General features: G+C 36.8%; 1 protein-coding gene across 1 annotated transcript; it reads right to left on the reverse strand.

Annotated features, from left to right (window-relative positions):
* Positions 1-6,813: 6,813 nt before the first annotated feature.
* Positions 6,814-14,955, reverse strand: GDF9 (growth differentiation factor 9). Its single transcript, XM_020991129.2, has 2 exons — positions 8,892-14,955; positions 6,814-8,160 (listed from the first exon to the last, which is right to left on the reverse strand). The coding sequence occupies exons 1-2, from the start codon at positions 9,289-9,291 to the stop codon at positions 7,217-7,219; spliced, it is 1,344 nt and encodes a 447-aa protein (XP_020846788.1). The 5' UTR covers positions 9,292-14,955; the 3' UTR covers positions 6,814-7,216.
* Positions 14,956-20,172: the final 5,217 nt, after the last annotated feature.

A 20,172-nucleotide genomic window follows, 5' to 3' on the forward strand; every position in this document is an offset into this window, starting at 1 on the left:
GCGCGAGACCCAGACGTAATTTAAAATGTGGATTTATTAGTGTGTGGCTGCAAGGGGTATGCATACTCAAATCAAGCAGCCCCGATCAGGGGTCGAGCTAGGGTTTTTATGGAAAAGAGCATGGGAAAGAAATGCCAGGAACACTGAGGAGGTAATCCAAAGGTGCAGGTGTCTTTGGGGGCTATGGATGGGAAAGTACAGGGAGTATACCGGACAGGGAGGGGGATGGATCTTTGGAGTCTGGCAGGAAGAAGAGTCCTTGGGCTGGCCAAGGACAAAACTCCTTGGGCTGACCAAGGCACCCCTCTCCCTCTGTCTTGATGAGAGAATGCTCTGCAACAAGGGAAAGCTTTCTCACAACACAGGAACTTACTAAGGAATTGGGAGGCTTCCAGAGACACGATCTGAGGGCTGGGGCCTGAGCAGCCCAGCTCTGTGTAGCTGTACCAGGGAGAGAGATAAGGGTCATGCTGAGGCCCATGCATGAATAACTGCTAGGCACAGTGTCCTTGGGCTGGGGAGTGGTTGTCAGAGACAGTGTTTCTGAGAGTAGGGAGAAATTGGGGCACAAGTACAAGCACAAGCACCCGAGCACCCCATCATTACAGGTCAGAGATCACACAAACCAGACCAGGTGTCCTGGTCTCTGGTATAAACATAATTATCTAAAGCAATTATATTGCAAGCTTTCTTATCCATTTGCCTTGGAGGTATGGGCTGTGCCGAGCTATGCAAGAGTACATTTCACTATTGTTTAGATTTAGGAGGAAAGAGGCCTGGGGCAAGATTAAGCAGTAATTTCTGCTTTCCATGGCTTAAAGGGCCCTACTACCTAAAATGACAAAATAATGTTCTGCATTACAAGCTGCTGATTCAAAAACATAAGATAAATAAACTACCAAAGAAATGAAATATAATAAATTACCCCATCCATCGAGACTATTAAAACAAAAAGAAAAATAGAAAACTGTGCATCGGATTAAAAATAGGAAATGAAAATAAAGAGACCACGATGAGATATCTTTTCAAAAGGGACTAAAGATGAAAGCAGAATTTTAAAAAACAGGAGAAACAACAGTCAAGGAATAGGCCTGAAACACTATAGTCTAAACTTTAGCCCCTCTCTTCTCTATAGGTGAGTCAGTATAAGACTAAACAGTAGTGCATAAAAGGGTAGAGAACACATGATCAGGGACAAAGGGAAATATCTATGATGAGGCAATTCTTCTAATCTCACTGCCTCCTAGAGGAATTAATACTCCTGAGGTTGTGGCACAATGGAAAACAGAGAGGAAGGGCACAAGATCTCCAAGGCAATAACACAGAAATTTAGAAGGAACTGAAAATTGGTACTTCAAGGCTTTAATTCCTTGAAGAACACAAAGAGACTAAATAAGAAATAAATGAGTATAAAGACCACGAATCAAAGAATAAAAATTTGGAACAGACAGAAAGGGAAGAGAATGAAGAGAACAAGGGGGGAAAATCCTCTTTAGAAAAAGGTGCAGAAAAACTAATAAAAGAAGTTGAAGGGGAGAGGGGAGAGGAGATTTTAATTAACTACTTGCTTGAGAGAGAAAAGAGGGGAAGAATTAGATAATGGAATAAAATTAAAAAAGAATAAGTTAAGTAAAACTCCAAAATTAAGGGAAAGTGACAAACGGGAGGCTTGAGGATGAGGGGAAGAAAGCCTTTAAGAACAAGGTTCTCTTAAGGCAGATTAAGTAAAAATAACAAGAGACAAAGTACTGTCTTAAAAGTAGAAGAGGAAAAAACTAAAAATAATTCTGACAAAAGCAATATTAGAGACAAATGGAGAAAAATATGAAATTAATTCTCATTACTTCAAATGTGAATAGGTGAAACAATCTTTTTTTAGGTTATATATGTGCAATTATGTAAAACATATTTCCCTATTAGTCACAGTTGTGCAAGAAGAAACTAATCAAAAGGGAAAAAAACACAAAAAAATAAAGTAAGTGAAAAAAGTATGCTTTGGTCTTCATTCAGAGTCCATCAGTTCTTTATCTGGATGTGGATAGCATTTTCCATCATGAGTCCTCTGTACTTGTCTTGGATCCTTGTGTTGCTGAGAAGAGCTAAGTCATTCATAGTTAATCATCGTTCAATGTTGCTGATACAATCGATTTTTTAAAAAGAGTGACAAGGGGCAGTTAGGTGGCACAGTGGATAGAGCACCGGCCCTGGATTCAGGAGGACCTGAGTTCAAATCCGGCCTCAGACACATAAAAACACTTACTAGCTGTGTGACCCTGGGCAAGTCACTTACCCCCATTGCCTAGCCAAAAAAAAAAAGAGTGAGAGATTGGATAAGAAAACAAAACTACACAATCTGTTGCTTACCACCAACCCCTCAAAAAAGTAAGGATAAACACGGAATAAAATACGAGACACTATAACAGTTCAGATTAACCCAAAAAAGCAGGAGTTGCAATCATAATGAGATTAAAAACAAAAAGTAATAATATAGAGACCAAGGAAATTATAATGAAAGGTACTATAGATAACAAACTAATATCAACATTAAACTTATGTGCTTTCAATGTCATAACATTTCACAAAGGGAAAATTAACTGAATTACAAAAAGATATAACAATAGGAGAGAGATTTTAATGTCCCTCTCTCAGACTGGGATAAATTAACAGAAAGATAAACAAGAGGGGAAAATGAAGAATTGAAAAAAGTCAATGCAGAAACTAGATCTAAGAGACTCATGGCATCTTTTAAAGAACATATGCATTTCTCAGCACCACATGGAACGTTTACAAAAATTGACCATGTATTCAGACATAGAGATATTGGAAATTAATGTAAAAAGGAAGAAAAATAAACATATCCTTTACAACCCATAATATAAAAAAAAGTAAACAAGAAAGGACAAAAGATCCATACTGAAATGAAGACTTAATAATGAAATCCTAAGTAACAACTGGGTCAAAGAACAGCTCATATAAACAATGTGAATGATAATGATGATGAAGCAATATACTGTTTGCATTGTTGTAATCGTATTGATTTATTGACTCTGCTTACTTCACTATGAATCAGGTCATTTAAGTCTTTCCATTCTTTTGCATTTATTATTTGTCATATTGTAATGTATTCATTGATTTTATACCATAGTATTATTCCATTACACTCCTGTACCACAATTTATTTACCCATTTCCCAATTAATGGGTATCTATTGTTTTTCTTCTAGTTCTTTGCTACCACAAAAAGTGCTGCTATAAATATTTTGGTGTACATGAGGACTTTCTTATCAGTAGCCTCATTGGAGGTATATGCCTAGTAGTGGAATCTCTGTGTCAAAGGATATGGACATTTTATTCACTTTCTTTGCATAATTCTAAATTCATTTCCACAATGGTTGTGCCAATTCACAACCCCACCTATAATTCATTAGTATGCCTATCTTTCCACAATACCTCCAGCATTGACTATTCCTACATCTTATCATCCTTGTCAATTTTCAGGGTGCAAGTGAAGCCTCAGGGTTGTTAATAGTATGCAATTCTTTTGAGAACTATTTGTTTATATCCTTTGATCACTTATTTATTGGGAATGGTTCATGTATTTATTGGGAATGGTTTCTTTATATTTTGGATATCAAACCCTTATCATAGATATTTGATACAATTTTTCCTAGTCAATGACTTCATTTCATACCCTGGTTGAAATGCTTTGTTTATACAAAAGCTTTTCAATTTTATGTAGCTATCTATTCTGTCTTTTATAATTGTCTCTGTCCCTTATTTGGTTAAGAATTCAACCTCTAGGGGCAGCTACATGGCTCAGTGGATAGAGCACAGGCCCTGAAGTCTGGAGATCTTGAGTTCAAATCCGGCCTCAGAGCAAACACTTGACACTGTGTGACCCTGGGCCAGTCACTTAACCCCAATTGCCTAAAAATTAAAAAAAAGAATTCAACCTTTACCCATTGCTGTGAAAAGTATCTATGCTTCTTAGTAAAGGGTTTTTAAGGCTTAAAAAAACAAAACCCTATACAGCCTCAGAAACTAATTCTGGATAAGAATTATGATAATAGCAACTACAGAAGCCATGATGGCTCCTTTTCAATATTTCAGCGTATACATGTTCTCCTTGTTGTGGGGTACTCCCTCCAAGGGCACAGATCCCAGTTCATCTACATCTTTCTCATACTCTAATTTTTATTCATATTGTTGTTGTCCAGTTGTTTGATTGTGTCTAACTCTTCATGACCCCATTTGGGGTTTTCTTGGCAACGATAATGGAGTGGTTTATTATTTCCTTCTTCAGCTCATTTTAGAGTTGAGAAACTGAGGTAAACAGGATTAAGTGTCTTGCCCAGGGTCACACAGCTAGTGTCTGAGGCCAGATTTAAACTTAGGAAAAATGAGTCTTCCCGACTTCAAGCTCAGCATTCTATCTACTGCACCATCTAGCTCCCCCTATTCTAATTCACATCCTCCCCTAAATCTTAAGGATCTTTCTAAAGCACCTACAATCCATGGTTGCCTTTATAGAGTTTAAAACATCCAATGGTTTTAATGCAGTGGTTTTCAACCTTTTTTTTGTTGTTCTCAGCCTAGTATTATTGCAGCATGCTCAATGTTTAAGTTAGCAACATTATAGGAGAATCCAGTGACTCATCTGTGAGTGCCATACAATTTGGAACACACCTAAAGAAACTCATTGCATGCTAATGTATGTCAGGATACACTTTGAGAACCACTGATAATGAGTGTGGCTATAAGATCAATTATATTTAGAGGATACTTCATGAACATCATTGGGGAATACCACATTACCATTGATGATTGGATCAATATTTCCCTTGGCTTGCATATATTTCAATTTCCAATAAGAATAGCAGTATAATATGTTGGGGAAATGTTGGATTTGCAATCAGTAGAGAGCTCTGGTCATAAGCAAGTCATTTAACTTCCCTGCATCTCAGTTTTTTTCATCTATAAAATGGAGACAATAATAGCATAGGGTTTTTTTTTGTAAAGCTCAGTAAAAATGTATGTAAAATTGCTTCGTGTTGGAAAACAACCCTTATCAAAAATAATTCCCATCACAACCTGCACGTGGAATACATCACTTCACACCACACTCTGTGATAAAAATTCTAATTCAAAGAGAAAAAGAAATTTGCCCTATTAGCAGCAGATATTTCTCTTGCCAGAGCCTTGGTCTTTTGAGAAGACCAAGGAGACAACTAGTCAGGCTCAACTATTCTAATTTTAATCAGCTGGCAATTTTTTTTTTACTCTATAAAGATGCTGATACAGAAAGTGAATTTTTATTAAATAAATTAATAGAGCAAGTTTCATTTAATATGACTAGGAGACCCTCACCCAAATACCTGAAAATATGAAACTTTTAACAATTGCTATCCTGAATAACAGCAAATACATTCCTAAAAGCATTCTGTGCTAGGAAAATGTTTGAGGAAGGTAAGACCACCTGCAGACAGCAGGCTGTCAGAAAAAGCATTAATTGTATTAGAGGATAAGATTTCTAAACTTGCTAGTAGTTTATTTTTATTGGTCGAAGCAGTAACTTATTAGGAGGCAAACTTGCCTGTTGTGTTAATGCACAGAGTCAAACTCTAGATAATTACGATATAAGGGCAGCATTCTTTTTAATTTTATTTCTTTTAGTTGAATAGGCCATTAATTTAGCATGTTTTCTTTCAGAAGTCACAGGTGACAATTGACTCCCCCCATATAATTTACACATGCTCCCTTCATAAAAAACGAGGCTTTGTTTTGTGCAGAGATTTTGACCAAATACAGCTGCCACTACACTTGAAATTGATTAATATAATTAATGTATTATTAAACTACCACAGGAATTGACACAAAGGAAAAGATAAGTAATCCTATAAAATTGTGAGCAAGTTAGCCCCAGAGAACAGTTGAGAAAATGTACGTCTCTCCCTTCAATGAAGGGGAGAGAATTTTGTCAGACATAAACAATATTTTGATTGGGTTTCTGTATCCCCCTCCCACACACCCCTTTTAAGAAAAAAAGAGATTGTTAAGGCATAGCCCATTGGATAAGAGAGGATATACTTAGAAATGAAGAATTTTTTAAGTCCCAAAAGTAGCAATTAAAATAAGAAACTTTTTAAAAAGCAATCCAGAGCTGAAGTTTAAAACTGTTCTAAGCATACCCCACTGTTCCCTGATATTCTTGGCCAACACATCACATTAAGTAACATCTAACACCTGGATGGAACGTGCCAAGTAGATATATTCAAGGATAATGTGGCTTTATCCTTGAACTTCTAGATATTTGTCACTGTTTTCCTTTCTTTCTAGAAGAATTCTTTTCCTGTTAAAGTTTGAGAAAATTGATGTCTAGTGTAAAAAATGAAGATGTTTTACTTCTAATATGTACTAACCTGGATTGTATGTAAATTTAATGCATGTATCAAATTTATAATTTACAATTTCCCCAGAGAAAATTAGATTGGTAAATAAACTTAAAAAAAGATAGAAGCTGCCAGAAACTGTACTAGGATTTTAGTTCTGGAACTCTTTGCTACCCATGTTCCATCATGGTAACAATGCAGGCAGTATGGAGGAAAGAATTACAGGCAAATAGGTATTTAGATCTTCTCTAGAAGAGAATCATTTAATCTTCCATGCTTTCCACTTGTTCCCCCCCCCATTCTCTCTAATTACTAATCCTATCCATTGGCAATCCTCCTTGCCCATTCCCACCTCAAACACTATTTCACCAAATATCCATTATGAAAAAGTTCTTAAAGGTTTCCAAAAAATCACACAGAAGAGATATGCTATTGACAAGTATTTATTCTTTCATCTATAGTATTTTGTCTTTTCAATTTTTTTTCTTCATTTCCAGCTAACATTTATACCAATGGATTTTTTTTACTTCAACAGAAGCAAATGCATCTCATTTAAACAAAAATTCACTTCCTTGAGGCATACTAAGAACTCCAAAATATATATTACATTTGTAATTAAAAAAAAACCCATTCAATAGTGCTCCAAAGCCTACTTATTACAATGATACTTATCAGAACATGCTGAGGTACCCAATATATTTCATATAGAACTAGACATCAGTGTATCCAAAGTTTATTGTATAAAGCCTTCCTGAAGACCCAGGTGGACTCAGCATGAATGTTGTCCTGAAGTTCTAGGCTTTTGGTTATTTACCCTAAGACAATATGCTAACGACAAGTACATCTTGTTGCTATCATGTCTTCATATTCTTTATAAGCAATAGAGCCATCAGTCTCAATAGTCAAGACACTCAGGGGGCTATATTTAGCAGGCACACAAGAAGGCCTTGGGATGGAGGAGTCTAGCTTCTCGTAGATTATGTTTTGCACCATAGTATGGACAGGAGAACCATACCGATGCCTAAGAAGCCTGGGACAGTCACCTTTGCAGTAACGAGGATTGTATCTACGTGGTGCCACAATCCAGTTGTCCCACTTTAGCTGGCTAAAGCTCAGTTTAAAGTCATGGAGCTCACACTCATTCTCAGGAAACAGAAATTGTTTGAAATATTCACTCAGGTTGTTAGAATCTGGCACTTTGGGACTCTTCGCTTTGCGATCTCCAATTCCTTCATCTCTTCGGTGACGGGAAGATTTTCTGCCCCAAATCAGTTCCTCTTCCATAGGATCTCTCTGGTCGGGTAACAGTTGGTGGCTTCCTTTGTATCTAAGGGAATCCCATCTGTGGTAAGCCTGAGCACTTGTGTCATTCAGATATACTAATAGTGATGGGGCCATTAATATGGCCACGTCAAATAACTCATCCTGCACTGGGTTCGGCTGATCTTTGTAACAAGTAAAATTCACAGCTATGTGGATATTTCTCTTGTTGGAGGCAACTAGTGGCTGAAGCAAAGTGGTCACATCTTTTTCAATCCATTTGTGATTTTTTCTAAATTCAAACTGTAAATTAAAAGTGAAGGACTGTGGAGACCTGAAACAAGGTGAGCTAGAACATTCAGGTTCTTTTACATCTAGGTAGCACATACACTTAGTGGCAGAAGAAAAAGAAACCGAGTTTTTCAAAGAGTATAGCAAAACAGACTTCAGTAAGTGTTCAGGGGCAGCAATACGGTCCAGGTTAAAGAGTAAATCCATTGATTGAAGAACTCCTAAAGGGAAAAAAAACCACCACAGGTGCTTCAATACAAATGAGGCAGAACATTTAGAAATCAAGTCAAATGGACAACCTAATAGCAAGAATAGAAAAAGTTAACACTTCATATACTCTCCATTTTCCCCTCCAGGTAGGGGAGAAGGGGGAAATCAGACACCCTCAAAATGGCCTTACATGACAGTGACAAGGTAAAAGATATTAATAGTATATTCATTCCCAAAACACCTGATAGCTTATCACCAAGAAAAATCACTGACAACTTTGGTGCTCAGTGAAAGCAATTTGACTGTTAGACTCTAGAGGTGGAGATTATTCTCACATGAAGAGAAACCAGAAAAGTGGGAGGGGGACTAGATGAGCCCTACAGTTTCCATTGACTTTAAAAGCCATATTCCCTTATGTATACCTTATCCAATGTCTGTTTTGCTATTGAAATGAATAAATGGGTTTCTTTGCTTTAAAAAAAACCCTATGATTCCAGCCTATCTTGGCATAAGAAAATTAAAAAAAAAAAAGAAAAGGTAAAGACAGGAATCTTTTGATAGAAAAACAGGTGTTAGGTATCTCTATCTTTGGGTCTTAAGGAAAAAATATATACAAAATTGAACAATTAACATCTGAATCAAGCATTCAGATGAAACTGTATGATCAATCCCCTTTCTTTCTCCCCTTCTAGAACACCTCTCCACCCTTAGTCGTAGCCTGAGAGGATTTGCTGCTACACACCTGTGACTTGGCCCCAAGAAGACTGTTGGTGCTGGGCACTTGGTGTGAATAGACGGACAGTGTTGTAGAGGTGACCTCTGTCAGATTTGGGAATTCCTTCCTTGGTCGCATATGCTTTATAAAGCCTCTTCATGTAACGCAGGGCTATTGAATCAGGTTGTAGCCTTGGCGCCCCAGGAACATGGCTGTTGACTAAGACCTTGAGGAGGGGTGGAAGGAGATCAGGGCTATTTTCTCCATCTAGAGGCTGATCCCAGGGCTGAGGCTTAGCCTCAAGGGACGCTTCCCCACTTATTAAAGATCCAGCTTCATCCTCAAGGGTTTGAGACCCAAGGCTAAAGGAGGAAAACATCCAAGCTGAGCAGCAAAAGTAGAGGATAAACGTGCCGGTCATTTCCATAGCTTGGGGAGATCTAACAAGGCCTGCATCTCCCTATGCCTGGTTCCTCTCTAAAGCACAGAGAGGTCCTAACTGCTCTCTTTAAAAAGTTTAAGGTGGGGTGGGGGAGGGATTAGATGACAAGGGCGCCCAGCTGTGGGGATAATTTTGTCAGCTCTATTTAATGTCAACAGAAAAGCCACTTCACAGACTTTCAAAAAAGCAAAGATCTGTTAGGTGCTAATTCTCCCGGGAGATTCAGCACAGAGCCGTTCTTTTTTAATGTGTGATAACTTGATTCGGTGGCCAGTGAGATTAGGTAGGAGGCTTAGTGTTTGGGGTCCTTTTCCATGTTTATCCCTGGCTCCTTTTGAAATTTCCAACTGTTCCTTTTTGTATTTGGATGCTTAGCTACAGATATTCTGGCTCTGAAAAGTCTCGACTGTAAGATGGCACGATTAAACAAAAGGTCATGTTTTCATATTTGAATGGTGAATGCCCCCTGGGAGAATTTTTTCCTAACAGTTTTGAATGAAGTCGAGTATCTGTGTTCTTGGTATAATGCTTGGAGAAGGCTGGACATTATGTTTCTGAAAATGAGTCAAAGAACAACTCTAAGAGCTTACATTAAAGTTTGAGATATACAGTGCTACTCTGAAGAAAAGTTAATTTCCGGAAGGCAGGCATTACACTCCAATACTACAAAATATAGAACCAGTTTATTCATTACTCAGATGGATAAAACTGTGGTATATCGTCAGAATCTTTAAGTTCATTGACTGAAAAGCTCAGAAAGTCTCTCCTCATAAACATGACTCTTCACTGGTAAGCAGATTTGTCTTTAAATCAGTGAAATTCTGATTTTAACTCCTACACTTGTAGGTGATATAAAGCTTGGGACTGCTTTAATTTAATTTATTTTAATTGTATTTTAATACAATGAAAATTCTGAATCAAATTGAACCATATCAATATTTACATATTCATAAAATGCTATGATAGAGGCAGTAAGGCATAGGAGAGAGAGAGAGAGAGAGAGAGAGAGAGCGCGCGTGCCATAGCCAGGAAGACATGGATTCCAGGACCAACAAGCTGGCTGTGTGATGTTGGGCAAATCACTTAACTTCTCAGTGCCCAGGCAACTCCCTAAGATTATAAATTGCAGAGCAGGCGCCCACCTGCATCAGTAAAGACAGCCTCCTTTCAGCTGTCTCCTAGAACAATTAAATCACAGGTCTACCTCCCCCTTCATCATTCTCTTCCCTCCCCCAAAAGATGGTTACTATGGTATGACTTATTTGAGATGCTTTTTAAACAACCAGCCATCACAATTTAAAAATACGTAATATTTTAATGAATCTATAATCACCATTCCAAAACTATTCTTCTCTCCTGAAGTCCTCATGTCCCTTCCTCTCAGCAGAGGACTTCATCTCGTACTTTACAGAGAAAATCAAAGCCTTTTCACCTCTTCTATTCACCACCTCAAAATCCCATTCTTTTCACCTTTGCTCCATTTTCTGATAAAGAAGTAACCCTTCTCTTTGTCAGAGTCATCCCCTCTACTTGTGACCTTGATCCCATTACTTCCTATCTCCTCTGGAAAATTGTCCCCACAATAATTCCCTCTTCTCCTCTCTGATTTTTAATCTTTTTCCCTGTTGCCTAAATCTTACCTATCCCTAAATAACCTTCACTTGACCCTACCACCTATGTCTTTTCTCCCCCATCTCAACTCCTAGAAAAAGCCCTCTACACTGTTAATCCTTTCCTCTTACTTCTCAGCCCTTTATAATCTGACTTCATCATTCTACTACAACTGCTTTCTCCAAATTACCAATTATCTCTCAATTGCCATGTCTAGTGGCCTTTTCTCAGTTTTCACCCTTTTTGACCTTTTTGCAGCATTTTATACTGGTGACCTACCCCTTCTGCTGGACATTCCTTCAGCACTAAATGTTCATGACAATGCCCTAATGGTTCTTCTCCTACTTACATGCCTGCTCCTTCTCAGTCAGATCATTTTTGCCAGAGCATTAGGGAGTTTTGCCCCCTAATGATGGACATCCTCCACAACTCTGACCTGGGCTCTATTTTTGCTATTCTCTCTTGGTGATCTCATCAGCTTTCATGGATTTAACTCTCATCTGTATGCAGATGACTCTCATATCTACATAAACAAGCCTACTGAGTGCCAGTCTGGTACTGTCAGCTGTCTATTGGATATTTCCAGTTGGATGTTCAGTAGTTATCTCACACCCAAAATGTCAAAAGATAATTTATCTTTCCCCAAAAAAAAACCCCTTTCCCTTTTTCTAACATCCCTATTTCTATTGAGGCCTACACCATCCTTCCAGACACAGGGTCATCCATTCTTGAAGCTGCCTTCCCCCACAGATCCACTCAGCTGAGGAATTTTGTCATTTCTATCTCCACAACATCCCCCATATCTAGCCCTTTCTCTCTATTTGTCCTGCCACCGTCTTAGTTCAGGCCTCATCACCTCCACCTGGAACACTGCAATAGTTTCCTAATTGATTTCCCTCTATCAAATCTTTTTCTTCTCCAAGTCATCCCCTGCACAGCTGCCAGGCTGACATTTGTAAAGCACAGATCTGACCCTGTCCCCTTCCTGCTTAAAAAGCACCAGTGGCTTCCTTTGGCCTCTAGGTAATAAAATATAAAGTCTCCTTTGGGTCATTTAAAGTCTGTTGCCTGCAACCAGATAGTACACCGTATGGAGAGGTGTGAAATAAGACATGAAGTGGGACCAGGCAGAGCAGAAAACTGACTCAGTTTATTTTTCTGACGGTACAGGATATATAGAGAAAATCCATCCTAACTTCAAAGAGTCCTCCCCGTGAGACACTCCCCGAAACATCTGTTAAGGATGTGATAACATACATTTCCTCCTTATCAGAGTTCCTAGATAGAGTTCTAAATTCCAAGGCTTTTTCCTGGCGCCTGTATAGAGGAGTGAATATGTAAATCTAAGGTTCAAAGAGTGAGAAGGAATGTCTCAGGAACCTCCTAACAGGGAGAGATTGGAGAGCTGTGCCTCTTAATCATTGAGCCCTTTTGGGTAAAAGCCTGGGCAGAGGTCAAACTCTGCCCCTGGATCTTAAACCCATATCAGACTCTTAAGATTGGGCCTCAACAAGCTCCTCCCTTTACGAATTAGCAAGCAGCTTGAGGCGGTAAACATCTGTTCCCAACACCGTGATCCTTGATTTAATTAAGGTAACAATACAGGGGATAATAACACTGCCCAAGAAAATGCATGAAGTAACAAGGAAGCTAAATTCTTAAATATATTGATCGCACTTAATTTCTCTAAGATCTCTACAGCCAGATTTTTTGGGTTGGCCCCCGGGGAATGACTGTCTGCAATCTCCTGGGTGTTATTTAGAATTGTGCCAGGCTCCCAATAGGCAGGCACTTGTCTTGTCTCATGAGATATTAGGATCTGAAGCATCATAGGGTAGCAGGATAATGTAAATATATGAATATCTGTAATCACATTGCAATAGCAACCTTGTTTTCAAGGGTTCTAACTTATCTGCTAAATACAATACTGATTGTTCTAATAAATTGACTTTATACAATGTATCAATAGCTTCTTATGCATTAAGTACCAAACATATTTTTTGCTAAGTCATATACAAATTATGCAGTTTAGATTTCAGACTGTAGCACAATAGATGAAACAGTAGTAGATACAATAAAAGAAGCAACAATGATTAAACCAATAATAAGGAGACAAATTGTTTTGATTGACTTAAGGAGAAAGTAATAATTTGAAGAACATGTTCACCAGAATTCTGAAACTATTCATGTAAAACGTTGGTAGGGAAAATAGCAAATGATGATTGTTCTACCAAAAATAGTCAGTATTCTCAATACATTGTTGGAGTACAATTGACAAAAGTAACATACTATTCAAAAGTAATATTAGATTGAATAAAAGTTACATATCCATGAGACAAACTGGTATTGAAAACTGATGTAACAAGGAAAAAACAGGATTCAATATTGTTGCTAAATTTTGAAAAACATGTAGGTGTCCTGGATGCTAGAGATCTGAAGGTAACTGTAACCCTTGACTTTATCCAGGAGATAGGATCTTCTTGTCTTCCAAATATACAGGTGTTATTAGTGTATGTATAGTCCCAATTTGTCCATATATGTGAGAAGTTGCATCCAGGGTGGAAAAGGAAAAATAAGTCCAGTGCTGAGCAGTCTGTACATTACACACTTGAGCAGAAAGTAAAGCTACTATTACTAAAAATACAAGTTCAGGAGTCTTTTATCACTCGATGAGAGGGAGCTTTCACTGTACCCCATGTGGGAAGGCGACTTGTCACTGTAGATTGGCTCCTTCTGTACTTTCCCCGAATTCTCATACTCTGTATTCAAGCTGTGAGTTGTTATACATGCTCTGACATCTTTTTCCAGTATCTGGACAGGTTTATCAAAGTTTTCTGAAAAAATATGTAAGCACACCCTCGTCCCCTTGTTAGTAATGGCTCCAGGCCTCTGGATGTTTTTAGGCTGGAGTGTACTCATCTTTGTTAATATTTAGAAAATTAATAGCCAATTATAAAAAATTAATAACCAATTATCAATGAGGGGTAGTGGCCCAGATTTCCCCTTTTTAAAAAAAGAATAATTTTAATATCTTTGTTTTTAATTATATAAAATGTTTGTGATCAGAGAAATGTTATAAAAAGCATAAAAGGAAGAAAATGTTTTGCTAATGGAAGCTCCTCAGAAGCATTATCATTTAAGTACACTCACAACTGTGAAGGCTTGTAAAATATGATTGATCACATATTTAATTGTACCACTTGTTTGTAAAGTGGCAAAAATGAAAGAAGAAAAGTATTAATTATAACATGAATATAAGAAAGCTTTTCAAAAGAAGGCATATAGGTTACATCCAATTGTCAAATAGGGGTTTGGGAGAAAAGCCTCTTGATACATTTGAAACAGGCTGTTAATTAAAAAATAATCATTATTCTTTATACTTTATTTACTCAAAAATAGTCACAAAATGTTTTCTTCTCTACAGTTAAGGTTGTTGTATTGGCAGAATACAGTTAATAAAAGGCTCAATAAAAGCTTAATAAAAGTTAAGTGGCAGCATTGTAGTTAAGAATCAATAATGCCATTGCTTTCAGTATATAATTGGGTACTAGTCATATATTTTAACTTTGCAGTCTCTATATTCTGAGAGACATAAACAGATTACTTGCTATCAGAAACAACATTAATAGGCTCATAATATCCTGCTATACCTGTACTTAACCCATAGATGAATGTCATGGGGGCTGAGGGAATGGGGTTAAATCTAACAATCTTTTTGAAATACCTATGAATAATTAGTAAAAAAGGTTAATATCTTAAGAAATGGTAAATATTTATCAATTATCAATATCAATACGACCATAAAAAATAGCAATAGCAATTTGCCAATTCTTTAAGAGGAAACAAGACTGTCTATTTGCCTTTTATTATAAGGTTAATTAATAACAGAAAGTAAATTTCCTGTAAGTTAAAAATTGTAGGAGACCTGGAGTACTAAGAATAGCACCTGGTACCTCTTCATTTAAAAAAATATGGGTGAGTTGAGCTTCAGGAATTTTTCTGTTTGACTAAATAAAGCTCCTTTTTTGCTTTAGGAGTTAATGTCTAGGGGAATTTAGATTAGGATCTCCTCTAAATGTAAAAAAGAAATTAGCCAGTTGTTCTGTAGCAATTTGGAATGATGGTGAAAACTAATTAGTATCCTCTAAAAGTTTTTGAAAATCATTAAGTGCTTCACTGTTGTTTCGGACAATATGACCTAGGTAGGAAAATGGAGATTTTTCTTAAACTTTTTCTTGGGCTATAATAAGCCCATATTCTTGTAAAGCTAATTGAGGCTGAGGAAATAAATGTGTGAGTTTTCAGTGGAACAGCTATAAAGTATGTCACTATATAGTGTATTATTTTTGCATTGAGAAATTTTTTCCTAATTGGTTGTATAGCTTTATTAACAAAATTTTGACACATTGTAAGGCTGTTTTTCATGCCTTGAGGAAGGACTTTCTATTGGAACCTGGTTGCAGGGTGTTCTGCATTAACACTGGGTATTGTAAAAGCAAAGCAACATTTGTCAGCTTCTTGCAGTGGAATAGTAAAAAAGCAGTCTTTTAAATCAATAACTATCAAAGGCTAGGAAACAGAATTCATAATGGGTGAAGGGAGACTTCATTAATAGCTCAGAGGTCATGAAGCATCCTCTATTTCGCTGACTTCATTTTAATAACAAAAACAGGTGAATTCCAAGGATTTGTAAAGAATTCTGTATGTCCTTTTAAAAGTCTTGCTCAACTAATTGCTTTACTGTAAAAAGCTTCCTTTTTGTCAAAAGCCACTGTTTCACCCAAACTAACAGCTCCCCTTAGATGTAAAATACCATGCCCCCACAAATTAAAGGGAATTGAGTTTCAGCTATCTATTATTCTACTTAGTTTAAATTCATCTTAAAATAATTGATTAGTAGTGATTTACTAAGCAGGCTAAAGTTAATTAATATCTTTAAGAGTTTTTAAAGAATCTTGACTATTTTGTAATAGTTTGGGGGTCTAATTGTAGACTGTGGAACAATATGTCTAAAGTAAGCAAAGGGTGGTTTCTTTTGTGCCTTATCAGGAGTAATTATAAATCTTTGAGACTGAAGAGCTTGTTAAAGCTCACACATTAATAAGGAAAGTTCGCTAAGTTTATCATCCATATAATAAATTATTTTTGTCTGGGAATATTTTTGCCCAACAAGTTTAATAGTGTTATGAACAAAATTTTTGCACATGGTGGAAAGCATTCCTTAATGGGAAAACTTCAAATACTAACTTAATAGAGATGACTATACCCAAATTAAAACTCAAAACAAAATTAGTTGTAGTCCTAAAAGTCTTTTACCTTAAGCAGTAAGTTTCACTAATCATGGCTTAAAGCCAGATATAGTTAATTTTACTCTCTCATGGAGTTTTTAATACATACATAAGAGATTTCACTTAACATCTTTCTATCTCAAATTTAAACTTTTTCTGGTAAAAAGCCAAATTATTAGAAATCATTTCATATAGTTGCAGCTTCTCAGCAAGCTAAATTAATTGTTTAGGAACTGCATAATCTTAACAAGTTCTCTCTCTCTCTCTTTTTTTTTTTCCAGGGCAGATGACCTTGCCTACAACAGATAATTTCCAGGAGCCCTGGCAAATTTACAAAGTAGAGGGAATTGCCTTGTGCCCCTCCTTTTCACTCCTAAGTTATTAAAAATTCTAGGTTTTAACATTAAAACAGTAACTTCAAATAACTTAATTAACAATCTGGTAATTTTCATAAGTGATAGCCAAATTGTTTTAACTATAAGCTGTTCCTTAATTACAGGTAAGGATGGAAATACCTGACTTTCTAATTGACAGTTATAAAACATTACAAAGCAAGATTAAGCGGACTTGATAAAATAATTTAGCTGGATTTACACAGCTTTCCCACTGTCTTTCAGTCTTTTTAAATTCACATTTTAATAACATCTAAATTATTGAAAATTGTTTGATATAACACAAAATAATACAAAAGTTTACCAATTTGTAACGATTCTAGATTTTTAAAATTTGAAACAAGCATATTGCTAATGTGAATGAACACAATTATCTTTAGATTATGTTCCAATACTTAAAAACTTTTCTTTTTGAATAGAAGAGGAAAACTCCTCATCTTCTTCTTTCTCCCCCACCCCAACCTGGCCAGGGTTGGAATTCAAGAGAAAGGAAGAGAATATTTTTCAACATAATCTTTCAATCTTACACCCAAAGCTTTGGTCAGGGCTTTAGAATGCAAAAAAGAAAGAGAATTTTTTCCTAGCAATTCTCAAAAGGTTTCAAAACCTTTTTACTTTCAAAACCTCTAATCACACTATGCAAATAAATTATACCTTCCTTAAGCTTGCTATACATACTCCTCTCTCCTACATGCTTAAACTTACTTGACTAACTAATTTTAAGTCCATGGGCACTTCTTCCCCTCTGCTTTCTGCCCTTTGTATCTCCTTTTCTAACACGCCCTTGCATTTAAATTTTCTCCCAGGCAGTTGTCTAACTGAAGGTAAATGTACATCTTTCTGTTGCTCAGGGGAATGCACATCTCTGTGTTGTTTAACAGAATGCACATCTTCCCCTCTTCAACTATGCTCAACTGTTCCTCAAAGGCCTTATGAATTTCTTCTTCCTCTTCTGTTCCAGCCCCCTTATCTGCCCGAATCACTTGCACGCCTACGATCTCCCATTTCTCTGAATCAATTGTTCCTTCTTGTGGAAACCATGGGCAGCATTTTTCTACACTTTCTAAAAATTCCTGTAGCTGACTGTTTGGAATAACTAAACCTCTTTTCTTTCACTATTTTCTTTAGTAATCTTAGGTAATAATCTCTATCTCTTTTTCCGCTTTGTACCTGACCCATACTTTTGATCTTAAGGGCGCCTCTTAAGAACGAAAGTATGTATGTGGGCCTTTCCAAAGCGACACTATTTCTTATGCTCTATGTACCGAGCCTGTTTCTAAATTTTCTAATGAATTTCTTGTAATTTATAATCTCCCACGTAAGCCTGGTGATTTTTTTTCTTCGTTCCCTTTACCTTAGTACCGCAGTGTCTAGCCACTTAAGGACCTTGTTCCTGGCGTAGTTAAGCCAGCAAGGGTTTCTTTTCCTCCAGAGCGTTCAAGGGAACCGTCCTCTCTCTGATTCTTCCTCACTGTTTGCCGCGCCATTTGTCGCTGGCAACCAGATAGTACACCGTATGGAAAGGCGTGAAATAAGACATGAAGTGGGACCAGGCAGAGCAGAAAACTGACTCAGTTTATTTTTCTGACGGTACAGGATATATAGAGAAAATCCATCCTAACTTCAAAGAGTCCTCCCCGTGAGACACTCCCCGAAACATCTGTTAAGGATGTGATAACATACATTTCCTCCTTATCAGAGTTCCTAGATAGAGTTCTAAATTCCAAGGCTTTTTCCTGGCGCCTGTATAGAGGAGTGAATATGTAAATCTAAGGTTCAAAGAGTGAGAAGGAATGTCTCAGGAACCTCCTAACAGGGAGAGATTGGAGAGCTGTGCCTCTTAATCATTGAGCCCTTTTGGGTAAAAGCCTGGGCAGAGGTCAAACTCTGCCCTGGATCTTCAACCCATATCAGACTCTTAAGATCAGCCCTCAACAAAAGTCCTTTACAGTCTGGCTGCAGCTTACATTTCCAGGCTTATTACATATTATTTCCCTTTATGCTAATTATATTCCAACCAAACTTGCCAATTTGTCCAATCAACTTGATAGGATTAGAGGGTGTGATGGGTTTTGGCCAGGACCTACATCATGCCCCATTGAAATGCATATTCCTAGGGGATGAGAATAGTAAGAACTTAAAGATGAAGGGTGGAGGGGGATAGAAAGACAAGTTTGAAAAAAGTGAAATAGACATGACTCAAATCACATGGACTCTATCTTGACTACTGCCCAAGCAATCCCTGGGCTGATTTTAGCATCCAGGATTTGGTAATTAAAGTAATTTCAAGGAGAGGGGGTCATTGATTTTTTTTAACTAGTCAGTCATAAAGCATTTATTAATGTCTGGTACTGTGCTGTGCATAATACTATGTGACAGGTACTGTGCTAAGCACTGGGGTGCCAAGAAAGGCAAAAACTTGGTTCTTGCCTTCAAGGAACTCATATTTTAACAGAAGTACTTTCAAGTATTTCTGATGAAAAAAATCAGAGGTGTCTTCTCAGCACTACAAAGATCCACATTTCCAAAATATCTGTGATGGAAAATGCTAACCATATCCAGAGAAAGAACTGTGGAATCTGAATGCAAATAGAAGCGTACTATTTTTACTTTTTTGTTTGTTTGTTTTTTCTTTCTTACGGCTTCTCCCTTTTTCTTTTACAATGTGACTAATGTAGAAATATGTTTAACATGATTATATACGTATAACCTATATCAGATTGCTTGCTGTCTTGGGGAGGGGGAAGGGGAGGGAGGGAGAAAAATTTGGAACTCAAAATTTACTTTTTAAAAATGAATGTTGAAAACTATCTTTGCATGTAAGTGGGAAAAAACACTATTATAAAAAAAAGAAAAGAAAAGATCAGTGCTGAAAATACAACCTTGAAAGGCAAGAGTCCAGAGAAAACCAGAAAGATAAATTTATTTAGCAATTGGAAGGCACTATATAATGATGTAATGTTAATATCCAAAGAGGAAGAGGAGAAACAAGTTTCTTTACAATGCCCTTAAGGTCTTCAAAGGGTATTAAGGGAGTTAAATAAGAAAAATTGAATTCCTGAGGGTGGATTGATTCTGTGCTGAGAGTTTAAAGTGGGAAAAGAGAGGAAGAGTTAAAGCAATATACTACTGTAGAAAGGAGGAAAAATAGGATAAAACATGCTAATTCTCATTATTGGGGTGCATGAGAAAAACATTAAAAACATAGGGGAAATGGACATCAGATCGGAAATGAAAAAAAGACTGTTGAATACATACATATAATTTGTTGTAAAAATATATGAAACGCAAGTTTGGGGAAACTATATCAAAGTTATATCAAAATATAGCAAACTCAGCAAATAGGAATAAGGAGGAAGAGGCTAATAACCTAGAATAACAATGACAAACAAATAAACTTGAGATCCCAAAGGGGAAATTAAATGGGGGGAGAGAGAGAGGAACTATAATTTAATGAGATGCCTTAGATTGCCTCCTAGACCATTGGGGAACAGCAGAACAAATTAAGATATATGAATATAGTGGAATATTATTGCATCAGAAGAAATGATGAAAAATTATTTCAGAGAATCCTG

The sequence above is a fragment of the Phascolarctos cinereus genome, unplaced genomic scaffold (genome assembly GCF_003287225.1).
Source record: "Phascolarctos cinereus isolate Bilbo 61053 unplaced genomic scaffold, phaCin_HiC Scaffold_2;HRSCAF=192, whole genome shotgun sequence".
Classification (NCBI taxonomy): Eukaryota; Metazoa; Chordata; class Mammalia; order Diprotodontia; family Phascolarctidae; genus Phascolarctos; species Phascolarctos cinereus.

Bases quoted from the DNA above. Each gene is read 5' to 3' on its own strand.
- GDF9 (XM_020991129.2), bottom strand. From the start codon at position 9,291: ATGGAAATGACCGGCACGTTTATCCTCTACTTTTGCTGCTCAGCTTGG. The intron at 8,161-8,891 runs GTGTGTAGCAGC...TTTTCCCTTTAG, and splicing joins TTCTTGGGGCCAAGTCACAG to GAGTTCTTCAATCAATGGAT.